Source organism: Atractosteus spatula, chromosome 5, assembly GCF_055471065.1.
Source record: "Atractosteus spatula isolate fAtrSpa1 chromosome 5, fAtrSpa1.hap1, whole genome shotgun sequence".
Lineage (NCBI taxonomy): Eukaryota > Metazoa > Chordata > Actinopteri > Semionotiformes > Lepisosteidae > Atractosteus > Atractosteus spatula.
Genome location: NC_142710.1, coordinates 37,416,164 through 37,435,461, shown reverse-complemented (window position 1 = coordinate 37,435,461; position 19,298 = coordinate 37,416,164). Strand labels below are relative to the sequence as shown.

Sequence of the window (19,298 nt, the reverse complement as noted above, 5' to 3'; positions counted from 1 at the left end):
TTGTTCTGTAGCCTCCCTGATCCCCTGCAGTGCCTTTGTCTTCTGGTGAAAGGGAAAGGGATTGGTTACTATTAGCAACCAAGAGTTGTTGGTGTTGTCAGTGCCAAAAAGAGATCTAACTGAACTATTTTTCTGTCTTTCACACTTGCTTTCTTTGTTGCTTTTCTGCAGAAACGCAGAGGCAAGATGGCTGTGGCGATCATGAAAAGACCAAATTCCCACGCGGGGATCCCGTCCAAACTTCCTGACATACCGCATCCCCTGGCGAGACTCGGGGACCCCAGCTCTTTCTCTGTGGATGGTATCTCCACTCGGGCTGAGAGGAATGTGAAGTCTGCCTCCTGGGACCAGCCTCAGAGAAGCTGTCGTGGGGAAGCTGACAAATCGTCACCCAGAGAAGGGCGCTTTCACCCCTCATTGGAAGAAACAGTGAAAAGGCATAAATTTAACAAACTGGACACCTGGAAAAAGGTGGACTATTGGATAAACCTGGGTGGGTTTTTCATATTTTGTAGTCTTGTTTCACCATAGATAGCATAACTGTTTTTTTATTGTTATTTTCAATTGTACAAGTTTAGTTTTAAACCTGTGAAAGCTTCATCAGAAGACAACCATCCTATCAGATGAAAGCAGTATCCTTATCTTTTCTGACTTCTTATATGAATTTTAAAATATGTGTTGCAGGGATTTTTTAGTTTCTAAAAACTAGATGAACGAGACCCTTTTGGGGGGCATTGGGTGTAAAAAGACAGTTAACTGTCTGTCATAGTATGACATCTAGAATAATTTGACATTATCTCTCAATGTTGCTTCTTCACATTTAGGCAAGCCGCATGGGGTAGTGGGGTCACAACCACAGAGTGGTGGTTTAGATGCAATTTGGACACCATTGTTATGTCATTGATCGAGATATTGCACAGTCCACGCTCCTTTCAGTCCCTGCTCTGGGTACAGCATTGCATGAACCTCAGCACAGGTGGTTAGCCTGAAATGCTGTATCAGTATAAACTAATATTCATAAGTTATAAACTGGGATGGCCCATCTTCCTGTCAATGACACGTGTGTACTGTCAGTTCAATCAAAAGAGCTACAGTATAGTGATGATTTTAAGGCAGATGTCAAAGGCACTGATACACAGCCATGTCTATGTCCATGATACACAGCCTAAACAGGCTGTCTTCCAGTGTTGATATCTATCCTGTGAATTAATTTTTCTATTCTTTTTACATCTTGGTTTTGTGGTAGATGTGGGTGACAAACAACAGACTATACAGATACAGTATGTAAAGTGGTTTGTTTCAGTGCTGTCCCTGTATTCAGAGAGCTAGCACTTGAATTCTGAACAAAATCTGTTATGCTTAGGTGACAGAAAAACGCCGGATCACGCACATATGTCTGAAGATGAAAGACAAACCTCTTTTCGGCCTGCAACCCAGATTCAGCTTCGGACTGATGAGGTAAGGATAAGACAAGGGTGTGAAGCAATACATTGTTCATTCTGTTTCATGTTGCACAACAGCATGTTCTGTTAATTCCTGCCTTTCAGTGCTTTGTTTCTGTTCATGGCATATTTTACCTGATCCTGGAATTTGGTGTACAGTTGTAGGTATGTGAATAATTGTCCTTCTTTCAACAGACAGTGCTACAGTAAATGTACAGTAGAGTCATTCAGGCTAAGAATATGTCTTCTGATCAATCAATAATCTCAAACAGGAAGACAATATTATTGTAACTACAGGGTTTGGGTTATCTTTTTTTCATTTTATTTTCATTGCCAAATGATAATAATCATCCTTTATTCCTTCATTTGTAACAGATCACCCTTGACTAAAGCATTTTTAGCACAACGCAGCTGATCTGATTAGGATTTTTCCATTTCCATGTATGAGATCTGATTTTTTGAGAGTAGCATTTTAACTGTTAAAAAAACAAGAGATTGGGGCTTGAAATGCTACATTTCATTTGAATTCATTCTAATGCTCTTGTGTTTTTCTTTGTCAGATTACTTATCAGATTAAAGATTTTTTTTAATTGACAAGGAGCATAAAGCCACAAAATAGCTTAATGAAGTGAATACCTTTTGAATTTGCTTTAAACGGATAAATCATTTATTGTGCTTTTCTCTAAAGCTCGAGCTCCTTCTTTGTGAGAAGATTAAATCGGGTAATTTTTATTCTTTGAAAAGACTGTTCCTTTCCAATGATCCAACAGGCAGAGGAAATGTATCCAGGTACTTCATTTTTTATTGCAATCTCTATATGTGTACTTAGTCTTGCACATTGTGAATGTTTTCAAATGCAGAATGTGACCTGAAGTTACGTCTTTTAAAGTATTCAAAATCTATGTCTGTATGCATTTTAATTTATGCAAAATGAAATGTGAATTGTTGAATTTACATTTGGAATGCTACTGCATCTCAGTCTGTGCATTACAGGGATGCTCTTCTCATCATCGTCACAAAATATTTGGGAAGATTTATCAGTGGAAAAGAATTTTCCTCTCTTTTATCCAGGTGAGGTCATGCAAAATTAAAGGAATATACTGCTTATTATCTATGAATTGGCTTCATTACTCTGTTATCCTCTCCACTGATAGCTGATGTGTGGTGACCGTACTGGTGCACTATGCCTACTGTTGCATCCAGGTGGGTGTTACACATTGGTAAAGTGCTTTGAGTGGAGTTTCCAGAAAAGCGCTATATACTGTGAGTGTGAGGAATTATTGTTATACTACATTAATTGTACAACTAATATATACATTACATCAAGAAACCAGGATGAATATGGCACTCAAGTATCAGAAAAAAACACAGACATGTGGTGCACACCAGTACGTTTTTAGGCATGTTGTATGTGATGTTTTTTTCTTTTTATTTCAGATTAAACTTGACAGACAAAATCACCATCTCTGTTGAAACTTTTTGTCGCAGTTTGGGAAAGTGGGACAATGACAGCAAAGCAGATTGGAAGGATCCTATTAAAAGAACACAAGATGATACAAAGAAAACTGCAACTCAGGTTCATTTGGCCCTAAAGAAATTATTGAGGGAAAGGTACTGTAATGCATGCATTCTTTGTAAAACAGAACACAGGAAAATCTGAGAAACTGAATTTCAGTAATTTCCCACAGCATGAAAGTATAGTTTAAGCTATTTCTATGGTGTGATAACACTGTTTATTTTAAATACAGATCATCTGGTCTATCCCAGTTTTAAATCATTAACAGTAGATGCTAGGGTTAAAGGAGGGATAAATGTTTTGTCTTTCAAAGGAACTTTGATCATCCTTCTGTCCGTTATCAATATGGTTGTCCTGGTGAGGTGTTGCAGCCTAGAAACACAAGACTCTCAAATCTCAAATACACAGAGAAGGAGAATTTAAAATGGCCGATCAAACCAAGCCAGCATGTCTGTAGAGGAGGGAAGAAATCAGAGTGCCAGGACAAAACCCACATGAACACGGGTGAACTCTGCATCCAAAAGGCACCTCATCATGGAACCAAAACCCCTGCCCCAAGAGCTGTGAGGCAGCAGTGCTGACCACTGTACTGTCATGCCACCCATGAAGGAGCATGAAAGGGATACGGTTTTTATAGCAGTATCATGCTGTTTTATAGGGTATAATATGTCATAAACTGCAGATTAAAATAAAATTAAATTGGAAATGTTTAGGACCAGCAGGCAAATAAGCAGATAGTGGCAGGCAGCCTGTGTGAGACGGACTTTCATCCTCTTCTCTGAGTGCAACAATCCCCAGAGCTCATTCCTTTGAAAACTGGTTGAACCAGTGGAGCCTGGAGGTCAATTCCAATCTTCTACTTTACTTTAACCTGAGCTGAAGGCAATCCTGTTTGAGGGGGCAGATTTTTCAGTCTTGTTGAATACATATTACAGTGTATCCTGTTCTTAATTGTACACTAGTTGCTACTTTGACATACCTAACATGCTAGCCTATGGAGGTTACTGCCATTTTGGCCATTAAGTGTTAAATGCTTGGTTTAAGACTGCACACTGTTATCATCTCAGTGATCAGTTCAGCAGCTGTCCTGTGAGATTTTACAAACAAAGAGGTTATGAGAGTCACTAATCAAGGAAAACAAATTCATGATTAGGAGGTATAGCACCTAGCTCAAAACTTCGCTTAGCCTCAGAGTTTTGCTGAGTAAGTGTTTCAGCCTCGGGGTGAGATGTGAAACTGAGCTCCAATGATAAGTGACACCAGCAGCAATTTGTTCATGTACAGTTCAACTCACTCTAGAGTCTCTATGGAGCACTTTGTCTCACAGCATCTTTTGATGGTTCATTTTTGTGGAAGTTGGATTGGCTTTATTGGCTAGAAAAAAACAAGTTTGGCCAAAGCACTTAGACATGCTCTGGCACTAATCCCTTAACAACAAATCATCCTATTCCTACTTCCCCTCTGTACAGTATATCCCATCAATCCCTCACTGCTTGTTATCTGTCCCCCAGCAGGATTCTATCTGTCCCAGTCATCACTGTAAAGCATTCTTTCTGAGCAGTCTGACAGCTCTGGTGCACTACATTCCGCGTTCCTGTCTAAGTCCAGAAAATGCCTCAATATAAAGCAAAAAAATGGTTGTTTAGGCAAAAACTACCTTTTTAAATCATTAATATAATATTCATATAAAACATTCCTGCAATGCCAGTTTCATTTTAATATTTCTTTATATGCCTTATGTTCAGTTATGCAGGCTCTCTGTTCTTAATATACAGTATTTATACCTGCCTACAGTACTTACAAGCCTGCTTACCTGTGCAACCAACATGTGCTTAACTGAATAACAAAATACTCTAATACATATATTTGTGCTTACTGTGCACATTAACTAAAAATTAGTTAAACAAATGCCAAAGTGAAAATAAATACATTACAAACTAAAACAATCTAATAAAACTGGAAATCTTGGACTTCACATAACATGGGGAAATATGCACTCCATTCCACGATCAGTGCCAAATCAAGACTACAGTCTAATTTATATTAATGCATAGTGGGAGTAAAGTCTAATGAACATTGCACATTCTGATAACCTCTTTGAATAAGAGCCAGGTCACTTACTCAATGTCCTGTGAGTTGCCTGTTTATCAGCCCACTTCTCAGCTTGAATAACTAATCTGTCCAGATTGGCCAAGACTAGAGCAATGGCATTTAGTTAGGGTACAAAGCATCAGAACCCATTTTGCTGGTGTCCCTCTTCATGCCATGCAAACATTTGAACAAACAGTCAAGAGCACACTGTGTTTCGAAACAGAAGCTTAGCCAATGTACTGTACTAAAAAGCTTTTACAACCAAATGTGTGTTGCTTAAGGGAAAAGTCGGGGAAAGTCACGCTGTTTTTAACTGAGTTAGTATAACAGTTTGACCTGTTCTTTGCTCTTATAGGGTTGCAAAAACATTGTTTACATGTCTGTGTGCAAAAAAATTATTGAAACTACCATTTTTTGTTTGTTGCTTGAATATTGTTCTTAATTAAATACCAGTGCTTTAGCCTAAAGCTTCATCCATAAAAACTATCTGGGCAACTGTACAAAAACCGAGATCTCACTGACGAGCTACTGATACTGAATTCTGAATAATGATGAATATTAGCAGTGCATCCTGCAGTCTAGGAGGGGTACTCATGACCATTATCTATGCTAGCTTTTAAATCATCCTAAAAACATGCTTCTAAATTATCCTAAATTACTTTACAGTATATTCCTTATGCAACAGGAAGAGCATTACCATTTTATTTTTAAAATTGGCAATCACCAATGCATTACTATTTTCTCACTTTTTATATAGCGTATGAATTTAATTTTTCTTCATATTATATAACTATTGCATAGGTCTAGTCCTTTATTGTTATGATCTTATTAAACAGTCTTTAATCATTTGTACTGTATCTGTATATCAGACGGTGATTGCACTGCAGTTCCAGCATTGAACTCACCGGACAAAATAGCCTCTGAGAGTCAATGATAGCAATCTGTTACTCTCTCACCTCAGGCCCTTAGAAATTCGCAGTCTATTTGATCAGAAGGAGGAGGCTCTATTACACCCATCAGACATGAGGAGAGTTCTGTGTCAGCTGGGAATAGTAACAAACAATAAGGAGTTTGAGAGACTCTGGAAAAGGTAGCAACGTGACTTCAAATGACTACATTTCTGATGCAATTTCTTCTTTCATTCTTTCACTGAACTGGCTTGGAAAGGCCAGCTTTAACAAAATAAATTGCATTTGACTGCTTACCTACAGTGCTTCCCAAAATAAATGGAATAAATAATAAGTGCTTCCCAAAATAAATGGAGAATCAAAGTGTGAGAAATATGCTGTTAGAAACCAAAGTCAGAAATCCACAAGGCAGTATTGTTTTCTTTCTCTTAAATCTTACACTAAATTGGAGCGGGAAAAGCGGGTGTATATTCACTGGCAATAGCATCTTACCCATTTATGTCAGAATATAATGAATCATTGTATTGATGTGATAATTACTTAGACCATAAAAATGATACTTCACACTGTAGCTTCATCAGACTGAACTAATGAAATATGTATCTACGGTGTAGGGTTTAAAGATTCATCACTTTATAGGCAAACTCTTCTTCAAATAGGTTCAGCTATTCTTCACACCAACTTTGTTGTTCAGCATTTTCTCCTAACTACACAAATACTGCTCCATCAAGGTATGACAGAGAAGGAAAGCTTGCTGTCAATGTCGAGAACCTGATGAGGATTTTAGGGTTTGAAGCTCCAAGCCCTGCCGAGGAACGAAGGCAAAGTCTTCTGGCAGTCCTTAACAGAGTATCCAGCACCCCTCTGCCCCAGGGCAAGCCAAGTAAGAAATTCATTACTCTGGAATCCCACAGGCACATAGAATCAATCAATTAAGAGTAAGCAGTTCATTTAGTGGATATCTATTGCCACATCAGGTTTTTTTTATTATCTTTAACAGCAGAAGAAAATGTGCATTAAATATTAACACAGTTTACTTGTGCATTGTCAATTACAGTAACTGCACTGAATTTATTTTAGTGAATGGTGCACTCAGACCAGAGTTGGCCTTAGTATAGATATTATTTATGGGCTGCTTGGAGAGAGGCACACTCTGAAAGGTTCGTTCTCAAAATTACGTTCCTTAGCTTGCTTGTGGCAAATTTCACACTCAAAATGTTAAGTGAATTATTAGGGTAAGGCTATAAGTAAAGTAAATGTGTAATTTATCTAATGGACCACCAGAGAGGCTCCACAGGAGGAGGGTTCTTTCAGCACATTCCCCATGTACAGTATATCCACATACAGTGCAGTACTTCTCCTACCATATTAGAGGGGCATGAATATCCTTCATTTGGATTACTTTCCGGCCCATTCCTGCATGTGGAATCTATTTTCAAAACTGAAGTTCTGATCTCAGAGAGCTTACTTCAACAGGCCAAACAGACAAAAATGTGATGGTCTCAGAATTGTAAGCGTCTAAATGCTTCATAGTGCAAATCGGCAACACGTGCTGACAGCTGCAATGCTGTGCAATTCAGGAGCTTGGTTTACCTGTTACCCACACACCATGAAGTCTGGAGCTCACACTGTTGAAACATAAGCTTCTTTGTTTGATAATTCAAACATTCTACAGTAGATTAACAGTCAGCACACAGACAAATCTGAACCCTAGGTTTCCTGTACTGTGTTCTTCTGCAATTCTTCCCCATTTTAAATTTTACATGATTCTAATAAAAACTAAATGAGACTCTGCAGTTGAAAAAATATTAACTTCACTCTTCCTTTAATGATGTGATAACACTGACTTACACCTGGTTTATGTGCTGTAGAGTAACCAATCCCAAATGTCCTTAAATTTGATGTTGAGATCAAATTAGATGTTAGATGTAGCACATATAGCTTACATAAGTGTCTAATGGATATATCATGCCATAAAGTAAATGTCTTGGACACATTCATATCATCACTTTTGATTATTATATACATTATATACATGTACTGTATATATATATACCATGTATGTTATTATTATATACTGTACATGTAGAAGCTGTAGGTACATCTATTTTGTATTATAAACTTTACAGCTGTAGAAGATGTAAGTCTATTCTTATGGTTTATGAAGAAAAGCATAAAATATCTTTGAGCCAAGTTCTTATCACTGATGTAAGGGCTTTACACCAAAGAAACAGAGAGCAAAAGTATGGACAACAGCAGAATGTGAAACATTGGGTTTAAAATCAAGAGCATCAAAGCTCTTCAGATTTAACATTTTATAATGCAGAGGCTTCAGAAAAAAGATCTTCAAAGTCCCTGCAGGAGAGGAATCTTTCACTGAATGTGGAAAAGTGGCTTAAGGAAAAACTTACTGAGGGATTCAAGGACATGATGGTGGAGTTTCAGCGCTTTGATCTGAAGACCTCAGGCAAGGTACAGTAAGACTGCTTCTGCCTCCTAGTTCACCTTTTACTGAAGTAGCCTCATGATCTGAAGATTTTTAGTCCTTTCTGTCATTGTGTTTCCATTGCTTTTGTCTTTCAAATGTGTGAAAAGACTGGTTTCTTGTTCGGCTTATAGGATTTCAGCTTGTTGCTTCTCCAGGTTTTAAAACCACTAGTGTGTGTCTGTAATGCAGTTCTTTTTAATGTGGCACTTTTGATCCGGAAAATTCAGATGAAAAACTGTCTACTGTATACTGTATCTTTCTCTCTTACATAACAATAATGTGATTAATTGTCTTCACATTTCCTTATCTGCCTACTATATATCACCTTTATACTGTACCTACAGTATAAGAACAGGCCAAGTATTCTCCGTGTATCCATCTGATTCTGATTTGACTAAGGTTTCATTGATGAACTTTGAATTTTTCTTCAATGCTAATTCCTCATTTAAATACTGGGAAGGCATGAATCAAGAATACTCTCAAATATCTACCACATTTACACCTTTGTTTGAGCAGGTGTCCAGAGAAGACTTTTTACAGGTTTTGAGAAGGTTCCAACTCCCACTGAAAAAGGAGCAGCTCAGTCTCTTCCTAGCACGCTGTGGGCTGGATGATATGTCCCCTGATGTTGACTACAGAGCCTTTCTCCTGCGCTACCAGGATAGAAGCGAGAAAGGAATGATGCACAGGGTCCTTGTGCATCCCAGTCACAGGTGAGGCCCAGGCTTCACAAATCCCATTCTCAGGTGCTACAGCCCTACAGAATGTAAAATATTATTTAAATTGCATAGGAAGAGTGATAGTTTTGATCAATTCAGGGCAAGTAATTGAACTCAATCATTAGGCTTGCAGCCAGATAAAAATAAAAACGTCGAATCTATGGTCATCTATGATCAGGTTAGAATCTGGAATAGGTTGTTACTTTGGCATGGCATAAACGGGACCTAAACCGATAAATTAGCACATACAGTAATTCTGACTGGGAACCATTTTAAATCTTGAAATCTTGATTCTTATGCATTTATTTGTTGTAAATGGAATCAGGACAAATTCTCTGGAGCTAACACTCTGGGATTAAGAGAAGTTTGAATATCAACAAAGTTATTTTCCTTCCTGAAGTGAACATTTTAATGATCATCTAGTGAATACATTGTACAGTATATGCTTTTTTTTCAAATTGACATACCCTTTTTTTAAAGAATGTGTGCAGTACAGCACAGCATTGTGCAAGTCTTTGATTTCAGTTAGGTTCTACAATTCAAAGTTTACTCTTTAAAATAAATAGATACTAATTAAATCTTTTCATTAACTTACATGTTGATATTGATGAACAAACTTTGGAGAGCAACACTCCATATAAACCAAGGTGAATACTACAATTATGTGATACTACTGCCATCTACTGTCATAATTATGGCACAGCTCCAGAAGATAATTCTACAGATTTAACCGAACTATACGCTTCATACATGTGGAATTTTAAATAATTATTCTTTAAAAAAAAACACATTTTAGATTGTTTGGTCGTGGTTAACATCTGGTCAGTGGTTGAAATGCAGTGCTGGAGTGAGAGTTATCTTTAGTTAATGAACATATACTGTACTGTAAGTTCATTGGAAACCTGTAAGATATACTAGGAGTTGAAAAAGATATGTCTGCCCATATCAGGATACTGTCAGTTGAGCTGGCAGTAGGGTTGATTTATTAAGCGATGGTGAATGTCCACAATTCTCCCTTCAGCTCCAGAGCAAACCTGAAGGAACATCCTGTCTGTAAGCTTGTGATTCAGTGTTGTTTCTCTACCAAACAATTGTGTTTTCCGTTGTTCACTATGGTGAAAAATGTGATCGCTGCTTGCTTTTTTACAGAATTGATGTAGTGTAAGCACAATAGACAAGATAATCTTCCTGTGTCCTATTCCAGTGTGTATTTCAAGCAATAGTTGTTCTATCCTTTAAATGTGAGACTAACTGTGTTAACTGTGTTCCCAGTCTTCTTTTTTAAATTTTAGAAACAGTACATTGCCCTGTTTTTTTTTTACATCAGTGAAATTATGACATGATAGACATTCATTTTAGTCTACAGGTATATCATCCCTACATAAGAAATAATTTAAGAGGCTCTGCCCTTACATTAAGCAGTTACAAAGATATGTCCTGAACTATCACTGAAACAATTGTATGCACTGTTTTTAGTGCCTGGAATTATTTAAAGCTCCTGTTAAAACACTGAATTTACAATCACAGAAACTGTAATCAGAAATTGGCATACCATTTATGGAAATAATTGGAAAAATCTATCACCTGTAAAAGTAAGACTCATGGTTTTGATGGCTTAAATTGTAGTTGGACCAATAATATACATGTAAGAGTGGATTATATTTTCCAATAAGTACTCAATTAACTATTGTTGCAGTATGTCTTGTTATGTTTCTAAAACATGTGTTCTGCATTGCACAACACTAAAAGACATTTGCTATTATAAGTAACAGTTTGAATAGTTGTCACAGTGTGAACAGATAAAAGCAAATAAAATCTAAACGTGTTTTGCCCTGTGGTAATTCTAAGCAATGACCTTTGTACTGCATTGAATAAAATATTCATTTCAGTCACATGATCCCACACAAAAATACTTTTTGGAAAACCTTAACAGAGGCGCAGAATATACAATACATTAAACAAAATGCATACTCATACAGTACGGTGCAGCACCAAACCTACAATTGTGATTGGTGTAAAACTTTGTGTTTGATGCAGGTTTAACCAAGCAAGGAGTCTCAGTGATCATTCCACAGTCTCTGCTTTGGAGGCAAAGCTCTTAAACATTCTACAGACAGATTTTGTTTCTCTGCTAAGTGAATTTCAGTAAGTCTTTGTTATAGAATACTGTACTTCACAGGCATGTACATGTGTATAACTAAGGTTACCACATTTAATTATCTAATGCACATTTTTAAGTTGAATCATTACTGTTTTATCATGATGAGGTGTAACAGAGGTAATTTTCCTATTACTAATTTTTATAACATTTTATATTTGTTTTAAAAAAAGGTGTAAAGCTTAACCACCAACCATATGGCAATCTTTAAAGCTTTGTTTTGCTATTAACTGAAAGGAGAGATGGTAGAAAGCAACAATATCTGTAGAGAACATTTGTTAATGTAAGTCATAGCTGGCAGCTTGATATCACAACATAGCAGTTGTACAAGATTTCAGACTGATCCTTCTTGATCTCACTAAATCATCTGTTTTCTTTAGAAAAATAGACGCAGAAAAGCTGGATACTGTGAGTCAGCAGCAATTTAGAGCAGCCATCGAGACAAGGTACTACAATATGTAATATATATTTTTATTGATTTTATTTTTATATAATGAGTAAATATGTGTTTTATAATTACTATAGGCATGGAAAAATTATATTATCCAGTTGACATGAAAAGAACTAGAGATCATTACTATTTCTATTACTATTATTATTACCTTCCCTTGTCCAAGCAGATTTTCAATGAAAATGACAGATGAAGAATTTGAATACCTGCTGGAGAAAGTTCCTCTTGACAAACATGGAAACATAAGATATTTAGAATTTCTGAGTAAATTTGGTACAAGGTAAGAATACGGGTTGTTGAACAGAAGGCTGTGAAACAAGGAAGAGTTTCAAATAAAAACAACAATCACATTTAGGAATGCAGCAAAGCAGACGTCTCAAAGGGGCTGTGGAAAAACATGCATTACAAATCTTCTGGCACATTTTCATCGGCCCTGAGGATTGTAAAGTTATTTTGTAATATGACATGACCTCCTTTGAAATGTAATTTAGACAATGAAGTCTGGTTGAGAAGTCCCATTCGTTCACCATGCCTGCCCTTTTCTTTCCTTCCCAGTATTCACCAGTACAGTATGTATCCCTTCACCTCCCCTAGTTCCACCTCTAAAGTCCAAAAAGTCAGGATGTTATATATCAGCCAATCATGCTCAAGAATGCTGTTATTTTCTTATATAACCACAGAAACATACTGTATAAAGCTGTGAGACATTGGCTGTATTTACTGAAATTAGTATTCATTCTGGGGCAATCTTGTGAGAATAGGTGGTTATTAAGCGTTAGGTCAATCACATGACAACAGTACTGTTCTTCAAGGTGTCTCTGCCCTTCAAGCAGCACTTTGGTCTTACAGTCCCTCAGCAGCAGGGGGCAAGCACCTGTCAATGGACAGAACCAAGACAGCAGGTAGGGGTTAGGGCAGACTGGGGGGCTAATGAATTGCTAGAGGAAGTTTTGAAAATTTTCTTCCCTGCTATTCACCATATGGGTTAGTTTGTTAACAAAACAGCTGTCCTGTGTTGATGACGACAATGTACTGTATTTGAACTGGATGTAGTGTTCTGTGCTATATGGCAGAGAAAAAAATCTACTCTTTTTGCAATTTACAGAAATATGGAGATTTTCTTAGATGATGGTAGAACTGTTGTAACCAATATCAGCAGGAAGCCGAAGACTGATGGGCTTCGGAAAAGCTGGAGAGAGAAAACCACAGACCAGGTTTCATGCACTTTCTCCAATGTACTCATATAATTCTTCTGCATGTAGGATTTGAAATTTTATTAACCTTTGTACATTGCACTCTTGGGGCAGCTAACAAAGATTATTAAGGACCTTGTGAAAAATAACGTTGAGGAAGTTGAAAGAGTCTTCAACAACCTGGATGAAATGAACACCAGAAGACTCTCTCGAGAAACTCTGTATCAGCTGTTGAAAAGGTATCAGGTTTAGTATATTATATTAAACTGTTTTAATGAAAAGGCAATTAGAGTATTACTTCTCACTATAGTTAACTTCTAAGCTGTTTTTTTCTAATATTGAAGTGCGACTTTGTTTTATGTTTGTTTATGTTCTGAGTTTGGATGAAAGATTAAATCTTTTTTTTTTGTTCTGTACTTTATGCACTGTATATAAAATAAACCTTTATTTAGCTACAGAAATCAACTGAGAAAAATCCATCCCATTCCAGAGAGTTACCCATTCATATAATATCCCATTGTTCTAGAGAACTCTCATGAGCTCATGAGAGTAACAGCAGTGGCTCACCTGGGATATGAATCCATGACTTCTTAGTTATAAGTCCTTTTTATGCTAGAATACACTGTTTTCTGTAAAATACATACTGTATTTTAAATGCCATTTAATTAATGCCTTTTTACTTAAAAGTCACACTGGAAAAATGTCCACAAGAAAAGAAAAAACTTGTGAAAGTCCAAAAAATGGGATTCCTATTACAGTATGCAATGCAAGTTGTAGTCATCGCCACCTTTTTGAAATGACTTTTTAATTTGAAGGCTTTTATTTTTATTCAGATTTAACATACAACCCCATATCTCCAGAGAAGAGGTCGGGAAGCTCTGGGAGACTTTAATCACGAATCAAGATGGCACCCTTGATTTCCACCACTTTGTCCGCCATTTTGTTTTTTCTCTGTCCTCTGCATGCTATCCGAGTTCCAAAAGAGCCCCCCCAGTTAAAGGGGACAGTGACTTCCTGTTAAGATCCCGAAAACTCAACTCAGATACTGAGATAACAATAAGCCACCTTTGTGCAAAGGTAAAGTACCGTTCATTCCAATACATCCCATAAACACTATATGTAAAATCAATTTACGATTTCTGGTGTTTTGACTTCACACACTCTTATTGCAGGTTCAGCTCCGGCTTGATGACCTTCAGAAGCAGTTTCAAGAACTTGACCCAGTGGCTTCAGGAGCTGTGACCAAAGAGGAGTTTCAGGATGTGCTGACAGATGTCTGTCCAGAGTTAACAGACTCACAACATGAGGCGATTGCAAGGAAATTCAGCTGTGGAGACAACAGGTTCCTCTATTCCTTTGTTTAAATGCATTGTAGCAATAATAATCAAACGATGCACAGTACAACATGATAAATTGCAGAACAATTTACAGCTTTGACTGGGATGTCATTTTCTACAGGATGTTGAGACTTAAGACAGCAAACAAAGAAAACATTTTTTCTCTAAATTTCTTGTCAATTTCACTTTTTCTTAAATCTCTTCAATAATTTGTACTTTTAACCTGTACTTTAGCATTCAAACTAAAATTATCCCCTCTCTTTGCTGTGTATTATTATAAAATTACAGAATCCAAAAGCGACATTTGTGATTCATTTTTGTTTGTCTGCCTTTCTTTACTTCAGAATTTCATATGCAGATTTCTTACACCCATTTGAACAAAAAAGGACATTGAGAACTGATCAATCCAAAGCTTTAACACAAAGGTCCGTAGGAAATCCCCCCGTGTACAACGAGATCACCCTGAAGGGCCTGAGTGGCATCACCCAACAATTGCGTCAAAAGGTATTTTTCTTGGAACCAGCTTTGTTCCTTTCTTACTGCTTAGGAAAAGAGATTACGTACAGCTTTTTTTTATGAGATTCCCATTTAAGAACAATTTTCAAAAGTGCATTAAGTGATACCTGACGGTTATTCCTTATCCATGTTGGACATATGTTGAAAATGGCTTCAGACGTGTTTATTTTATCAGACGTGTTTATGTCCACCACCTGGTCTCTGAATCAATTAGTATTTCCCTGCTAAAGGTAAGCATTTTTGTGTTTGTGGTTCCAATATTCTTATGGATTCTGGCAATAATCCTATAGAATTATATCAGATGACACACAGGGAAGGTACAGCCAGTCACTGTAGCCAGCAGCCATATCACTCTGCAACTCACAACTGGCAACCCACTGAAGCTAAGCTGGTGTGAGCCTGGTCAGTACCTGGATGGGAGACCTGGGAAAAACTAAGGTTGCTGCTGGAAGAGGTGTTAGTGGGGCCAGCAGGGGGTGTTCACCCTGAGGTCCATGTGGGTCCTAATGTCCCAGTATAGTGACGGGAACACAGATGTAAACAGGTGCCGTCCTTTGGATGAGATGTAAAACCGAGGTCCTGACTCTCTGTGGTCATTAAAAATCCCAGGGTGTTCCTCAAAAAAGAGTAGGGGTGTAACCCCGGCGTCCTGGCCAAATTTCGCATTGGCCTTTACCAATCATGGCCTCCTAATAATCCCCATCTATGAATTGGCTTCATTACTCTGCTCTCCTCCTCACTGATAGCTGATGTGTGGTGAGCGTTCTGGCGCACTATGGCTGCCATTGGTGGTGGTAGAGGGGAGTCCCCATTACCTGTAAAGTGCTTTGAGTGGAGTATCCAGAAAAGCGCTATATAAGTGTAAGCAATTATTATTATTACTGTTCACAGGAATCACTTCAGGATATCTGAAGGATATTCACAGGAATCACTTCAGGATATCTGGCATAAAGCTTTATGCCAGAAAATCATGAAATGTGTTTTAAAAATGATGTAGGATTTTATATTATGTGTGGGGCTGATCATGGCATCCATGAAAACAACATTAATAGTAAATTCATTGAGTGTTAAACGAACCTGTTTGTGTGTTAAAGCTGGGTGGAGACTGGAAGTCCCTTCAACAAGCTTGTAAGAAGCTGGACTGGAACAGCTCAGGATATCTTTCACTGTCGGAATTTCGATCTGTCCTGAAGTTTTGCAACACTGTCCTGGATGAAGAGGAATTTTATCGTCTCATGTCTGTTTTTGATAAAAATATTACTGGGAAAATTAACTATGCAAAGTTCATTGACTATGCCACAAAGAATAATGGTGCACCTCACGAAACAAACCAGAGGAGAAAAATACATTCCATATCCTAAGCCGTTAATGCTGTGTACACTTGAATTAATCTTTTAATGTTTCAGAACTGGGTGTAACAGCCCTTTTGGTCCTGTATGCATAACTAAAGTTATAAAAAGTAAAATGTTACTGATTTACACAAATTAAAAAAATGTATAGAATATTTTTAATATTCTATTAAAAGTGAAATTTAAAAATTGAAATTTAAAGATATTCTATTCTACGCGTGTTGTTCTCCAATATTGAAAAACTATGCACTATGTTCTTTAGTATTGATACTTTTGTATCAATGTGTGTTCAGATAACATCAGATAATTTTGTAGGGAATTTTCTAAATCCTTCTGTATGTATCTGAAAAAATGCCTGTTATAAAAATGCTATTTGCAGTCTTTGTGTATATTTGATTTTTAAATAATGTGCATTTGTAACAGTAATATTTTGAATCTTTTTAAAACAATGAATTTGTGGTGATACTAATGTACAACTTAATGATTTTAATTTCAGTTACATATTTTCCATTCATTTGTTTTTTTAATAATAATTAATAGTAATTAATAATAGTTGTTAACAATTATTACATGCTTATTATTGAGTCTGTATCACAGGCAGCTGTCTGTTCCCTACAGGTTGTTGATTATCTAAGGAAGCTGAAATCTTTACCTGCCTCGGCTGCACATGTTGTGAAAGGTGATCAATCTCCCATTACCTGACAGTAAAGGGCAAGCTTCTCTCACAGGGACTCCACTCTTTCCTGCTCAAGTGAAATCATGCTTATTCAACACAAACTGCATTGTGTTCGTCTGCAAAATTTCCATGCCGGATAAACGATTGATTACTTTTGGGTTTTTTTTGTCTATATCAGAAGCATAACACTCATTCCATAAACTGGTTGTAATTCTATGCAACAGCATTATACAGTACCATTTGATAATTTCTTGACAAGAAAGCATCAGGTTGTGCAGCATGATTCCCCCACCACCACTAGATTCAAGCTCCTTAGTCACAGAAATACCGATGCTGAAAAGTTTATCACAAATTATATTCTCATTTGTAAACCAAAATGTAAGTAAAACAATAAAGTATCAGCTGATTATAAATATGACTGGATTTTTTTCAACTTGCTCTGTAATTCTTTTGCGTTTTGATTAGCCTGTATATGATTTAGCCAATCTTGGTCATTCAGTAGTTTTGTAGCTTAGTAAATCTAAGATTTTGTCCAGGTGTTTCTTAAAGGTCTTTAGGCCTCAGCTGCTGGGAAGTTTGCTGGGAAGCCTGTCTCTGGATACCCACAAAAATTAAAGTAAAGAGTTATTTCCTATTCTATGGTAATTACTAATGTTATTCCAATTCTTCCTTCTATTCTCATTTCCGATTCCTAAATTAATACTCCGTAGTATAATACCCATTCTCCTGGGTTGCATCCATCTACTGTGTATCCCTTAAGATTTGCTTGTGATTTTGTGCATAGTCAGTGTAGGTGTCTTCTACTGTATAAACTTCCAGAGATATTACAAAATGTTTGAGGGGACATCATACCAGGTGGAAATTGACTCTTTCTTCAGAGGCGAGAAAGTGTTAAACGTGTCTTGTGATGCATAAAGAGATATAGAATGCATACATGTACAGATTTACTATTATAATTAGTGGTATTGATTCTAAAGCCATAACATAAATGGAGAGAGAACTTTTAACTGGGGCAAAACAGTGAAAAAGATAGCAATGAGTGTTTAGAAAGAAAAGTGTTTATATTCTGGCAAAATCAAAAGAATTAAGACAAATTGAGATCCACGAGCTGGAAATAAATGCAATAATTGGGTGGATTTCAAGCACATTCTGACGCAGGATTATATAACTGTCCAGTTTTAAAAGAGATTTAAATGTTGCTTCCTCAATCATAATAATCAAGATAATTTACTCTTTAGGGATTGCGATCTTCCCAAGGAAGCTCATTAGCTTTTTTAATTACCTTACGTAACAACAGAATCTGGTGGTTTTTCTGACACTGAGCACTCCCCATTATCTAGTGAAAAAGCAGACAGAAATGTTATCTACCTGCTGGCAGGGCCAGTATACTGATTTCTATCGGGTGTAAGTATTAAATGGACTTTGCTCTAAATGCATTCCACTGAGTTTTTATGTTAATGCAGATGGCAGCATCCACAGCCATGGGGATCAATGTCTCCGCAAAGACAGTGAATGTTTTTGTACCGTTTGTTACTGAGATGGTAAGCTGAAGGAAAAGGATCATTTGAAATATTTAGATATTAGAAGGCATAATTTCAAGTTGACATCAGCCTTTTTCTCACCCAGTGTCCTCCATCAATTTGCTTTCACACCCTTTTGACAGAGTTTATAGTTATGTTAAACATATTTGCAATGGAAATGTGTTTTTTTTCTGATTACATTGACTTCCCTTGTTTTAAGAGGGTTTTCAAAATCAATAGCTTTATCATTAGCATGGCTTTACAACAGGGATTTCCTAGATTAACAGATTAAGTGAGTAAAACAGACCCTTTAGAAGTAGCAGGGTTAGAGTATGCTGCATGTTTTAAATAAATAAGCTGTATTTATTTTTTTTTAAATGACTTCAAATAACAGCTCATTTTTTAAATTATGTAAATAATATATACTGTACTTATTCACGCACTACAGTGAAAAAGAGTATAATATGAATCTCAAAATGAATTGCTTATAGCTTTCGTAAAAAAAATATCTGTTGTTTAAAATTATACAAAATATATTAACAGAACTGATTTACTGTACAGTATATGAGGATTTAATTAGTTAAATTAGTTTAAAACACAAAGCATGCCTTAATTCTAATGAAACATTATTTGCAATAACAATAAAAATGGATGGACAATGACCCCCTGAACTCATTGCTCTTAGCATCTTTACTCTAAAAAGTACAAGTACAGGTAATTCCTGCTTCACATAAGTGGAAGGGTTTTGGAAAACAGTACCTTTATTGAGAAAACATGCCTCTTCAAGTATTTTATAGGAAGTCCACTAAGTGAAACTGAACCTCTGTGAATTTTTCAGAAAGCAGAATCCCACAATTTCCATAAGATGACAGAACATTTGAAAGTCCTTTGTCTGGCCCCTGTATCAGATTGTTGACCATTGTGAAAATGGAGC

The 19,298-nt window shown here is 36.7% G+C and overlaps 1 protein-coding gene across 1 annotated transcript; it reads left to right on the top strand.

Annotated features, from left to right (window-relative positions):
- Positions 1–152: 152 nt before the first annotated feature.
- On the top strand, positions 153–17,252 carry LOC148835053 (EF-hand calcium-binding domain-containing protein 6-like). Its single transcript, XM_088916194.1, has 18 exons — positions 153–493; positions 1,364–1,458; positions 2,131–2,231; positions 2,436–2,513; positions 2,880–3,053; positions 6,011–6,139; positions 6,689–6,840; positions 8,284–8,429; positions 8,962–9,158; positions 11,202–11,309; positions 11,703–11,768; positions 11,943–12,053; positions 12,879–12,987; positions 13,081–13,205; positions 13,800–14,043; positions 14,139–14,308; positions 14,648–14,807; positions 15,914–17,252. Exons 1-18 carry the CDS (start codon positions 187–189, stop codon positions 16,178–16,180), a joined length of 2,739 nt encoding a protein of 912 aa, XP_088772320.1. The 5' UTR covers positions 153–186; the 3' UTR covers positions 16,181–17,252.
- The last annotated feature ends 2,046 nt before the right edge of the window (positions 17,253–19,298 follow it).

What these genes read in the sequence shown, in the direction of transcription:
- LOC148835053 (XM_088916194.1), top strand. Translation starts at nt 187, where the DNA reads ATGGCTGTGGCGATCATGAAAAGACCAAATTCCCACGCGGGGATCCCG. An exon ending in TCTCTGCTAAGTGAATTTCA is followed by an intron (nt 11,310 to 11,702) that starts GTAAGTCTTTGT and finishes TGTTTTCTTTAG; the next exon opens with AAAAATAGACGCAGAAAAGC. An exon ending in AGAGCAGCCATCGAGACAAG is followed by an intron (nt 11,769 to 11,942) that starts GTACTACAATAT and finishes TTGTCCAAGCAG; the next exon opens with ATTTTCAATGAAAATGACAG.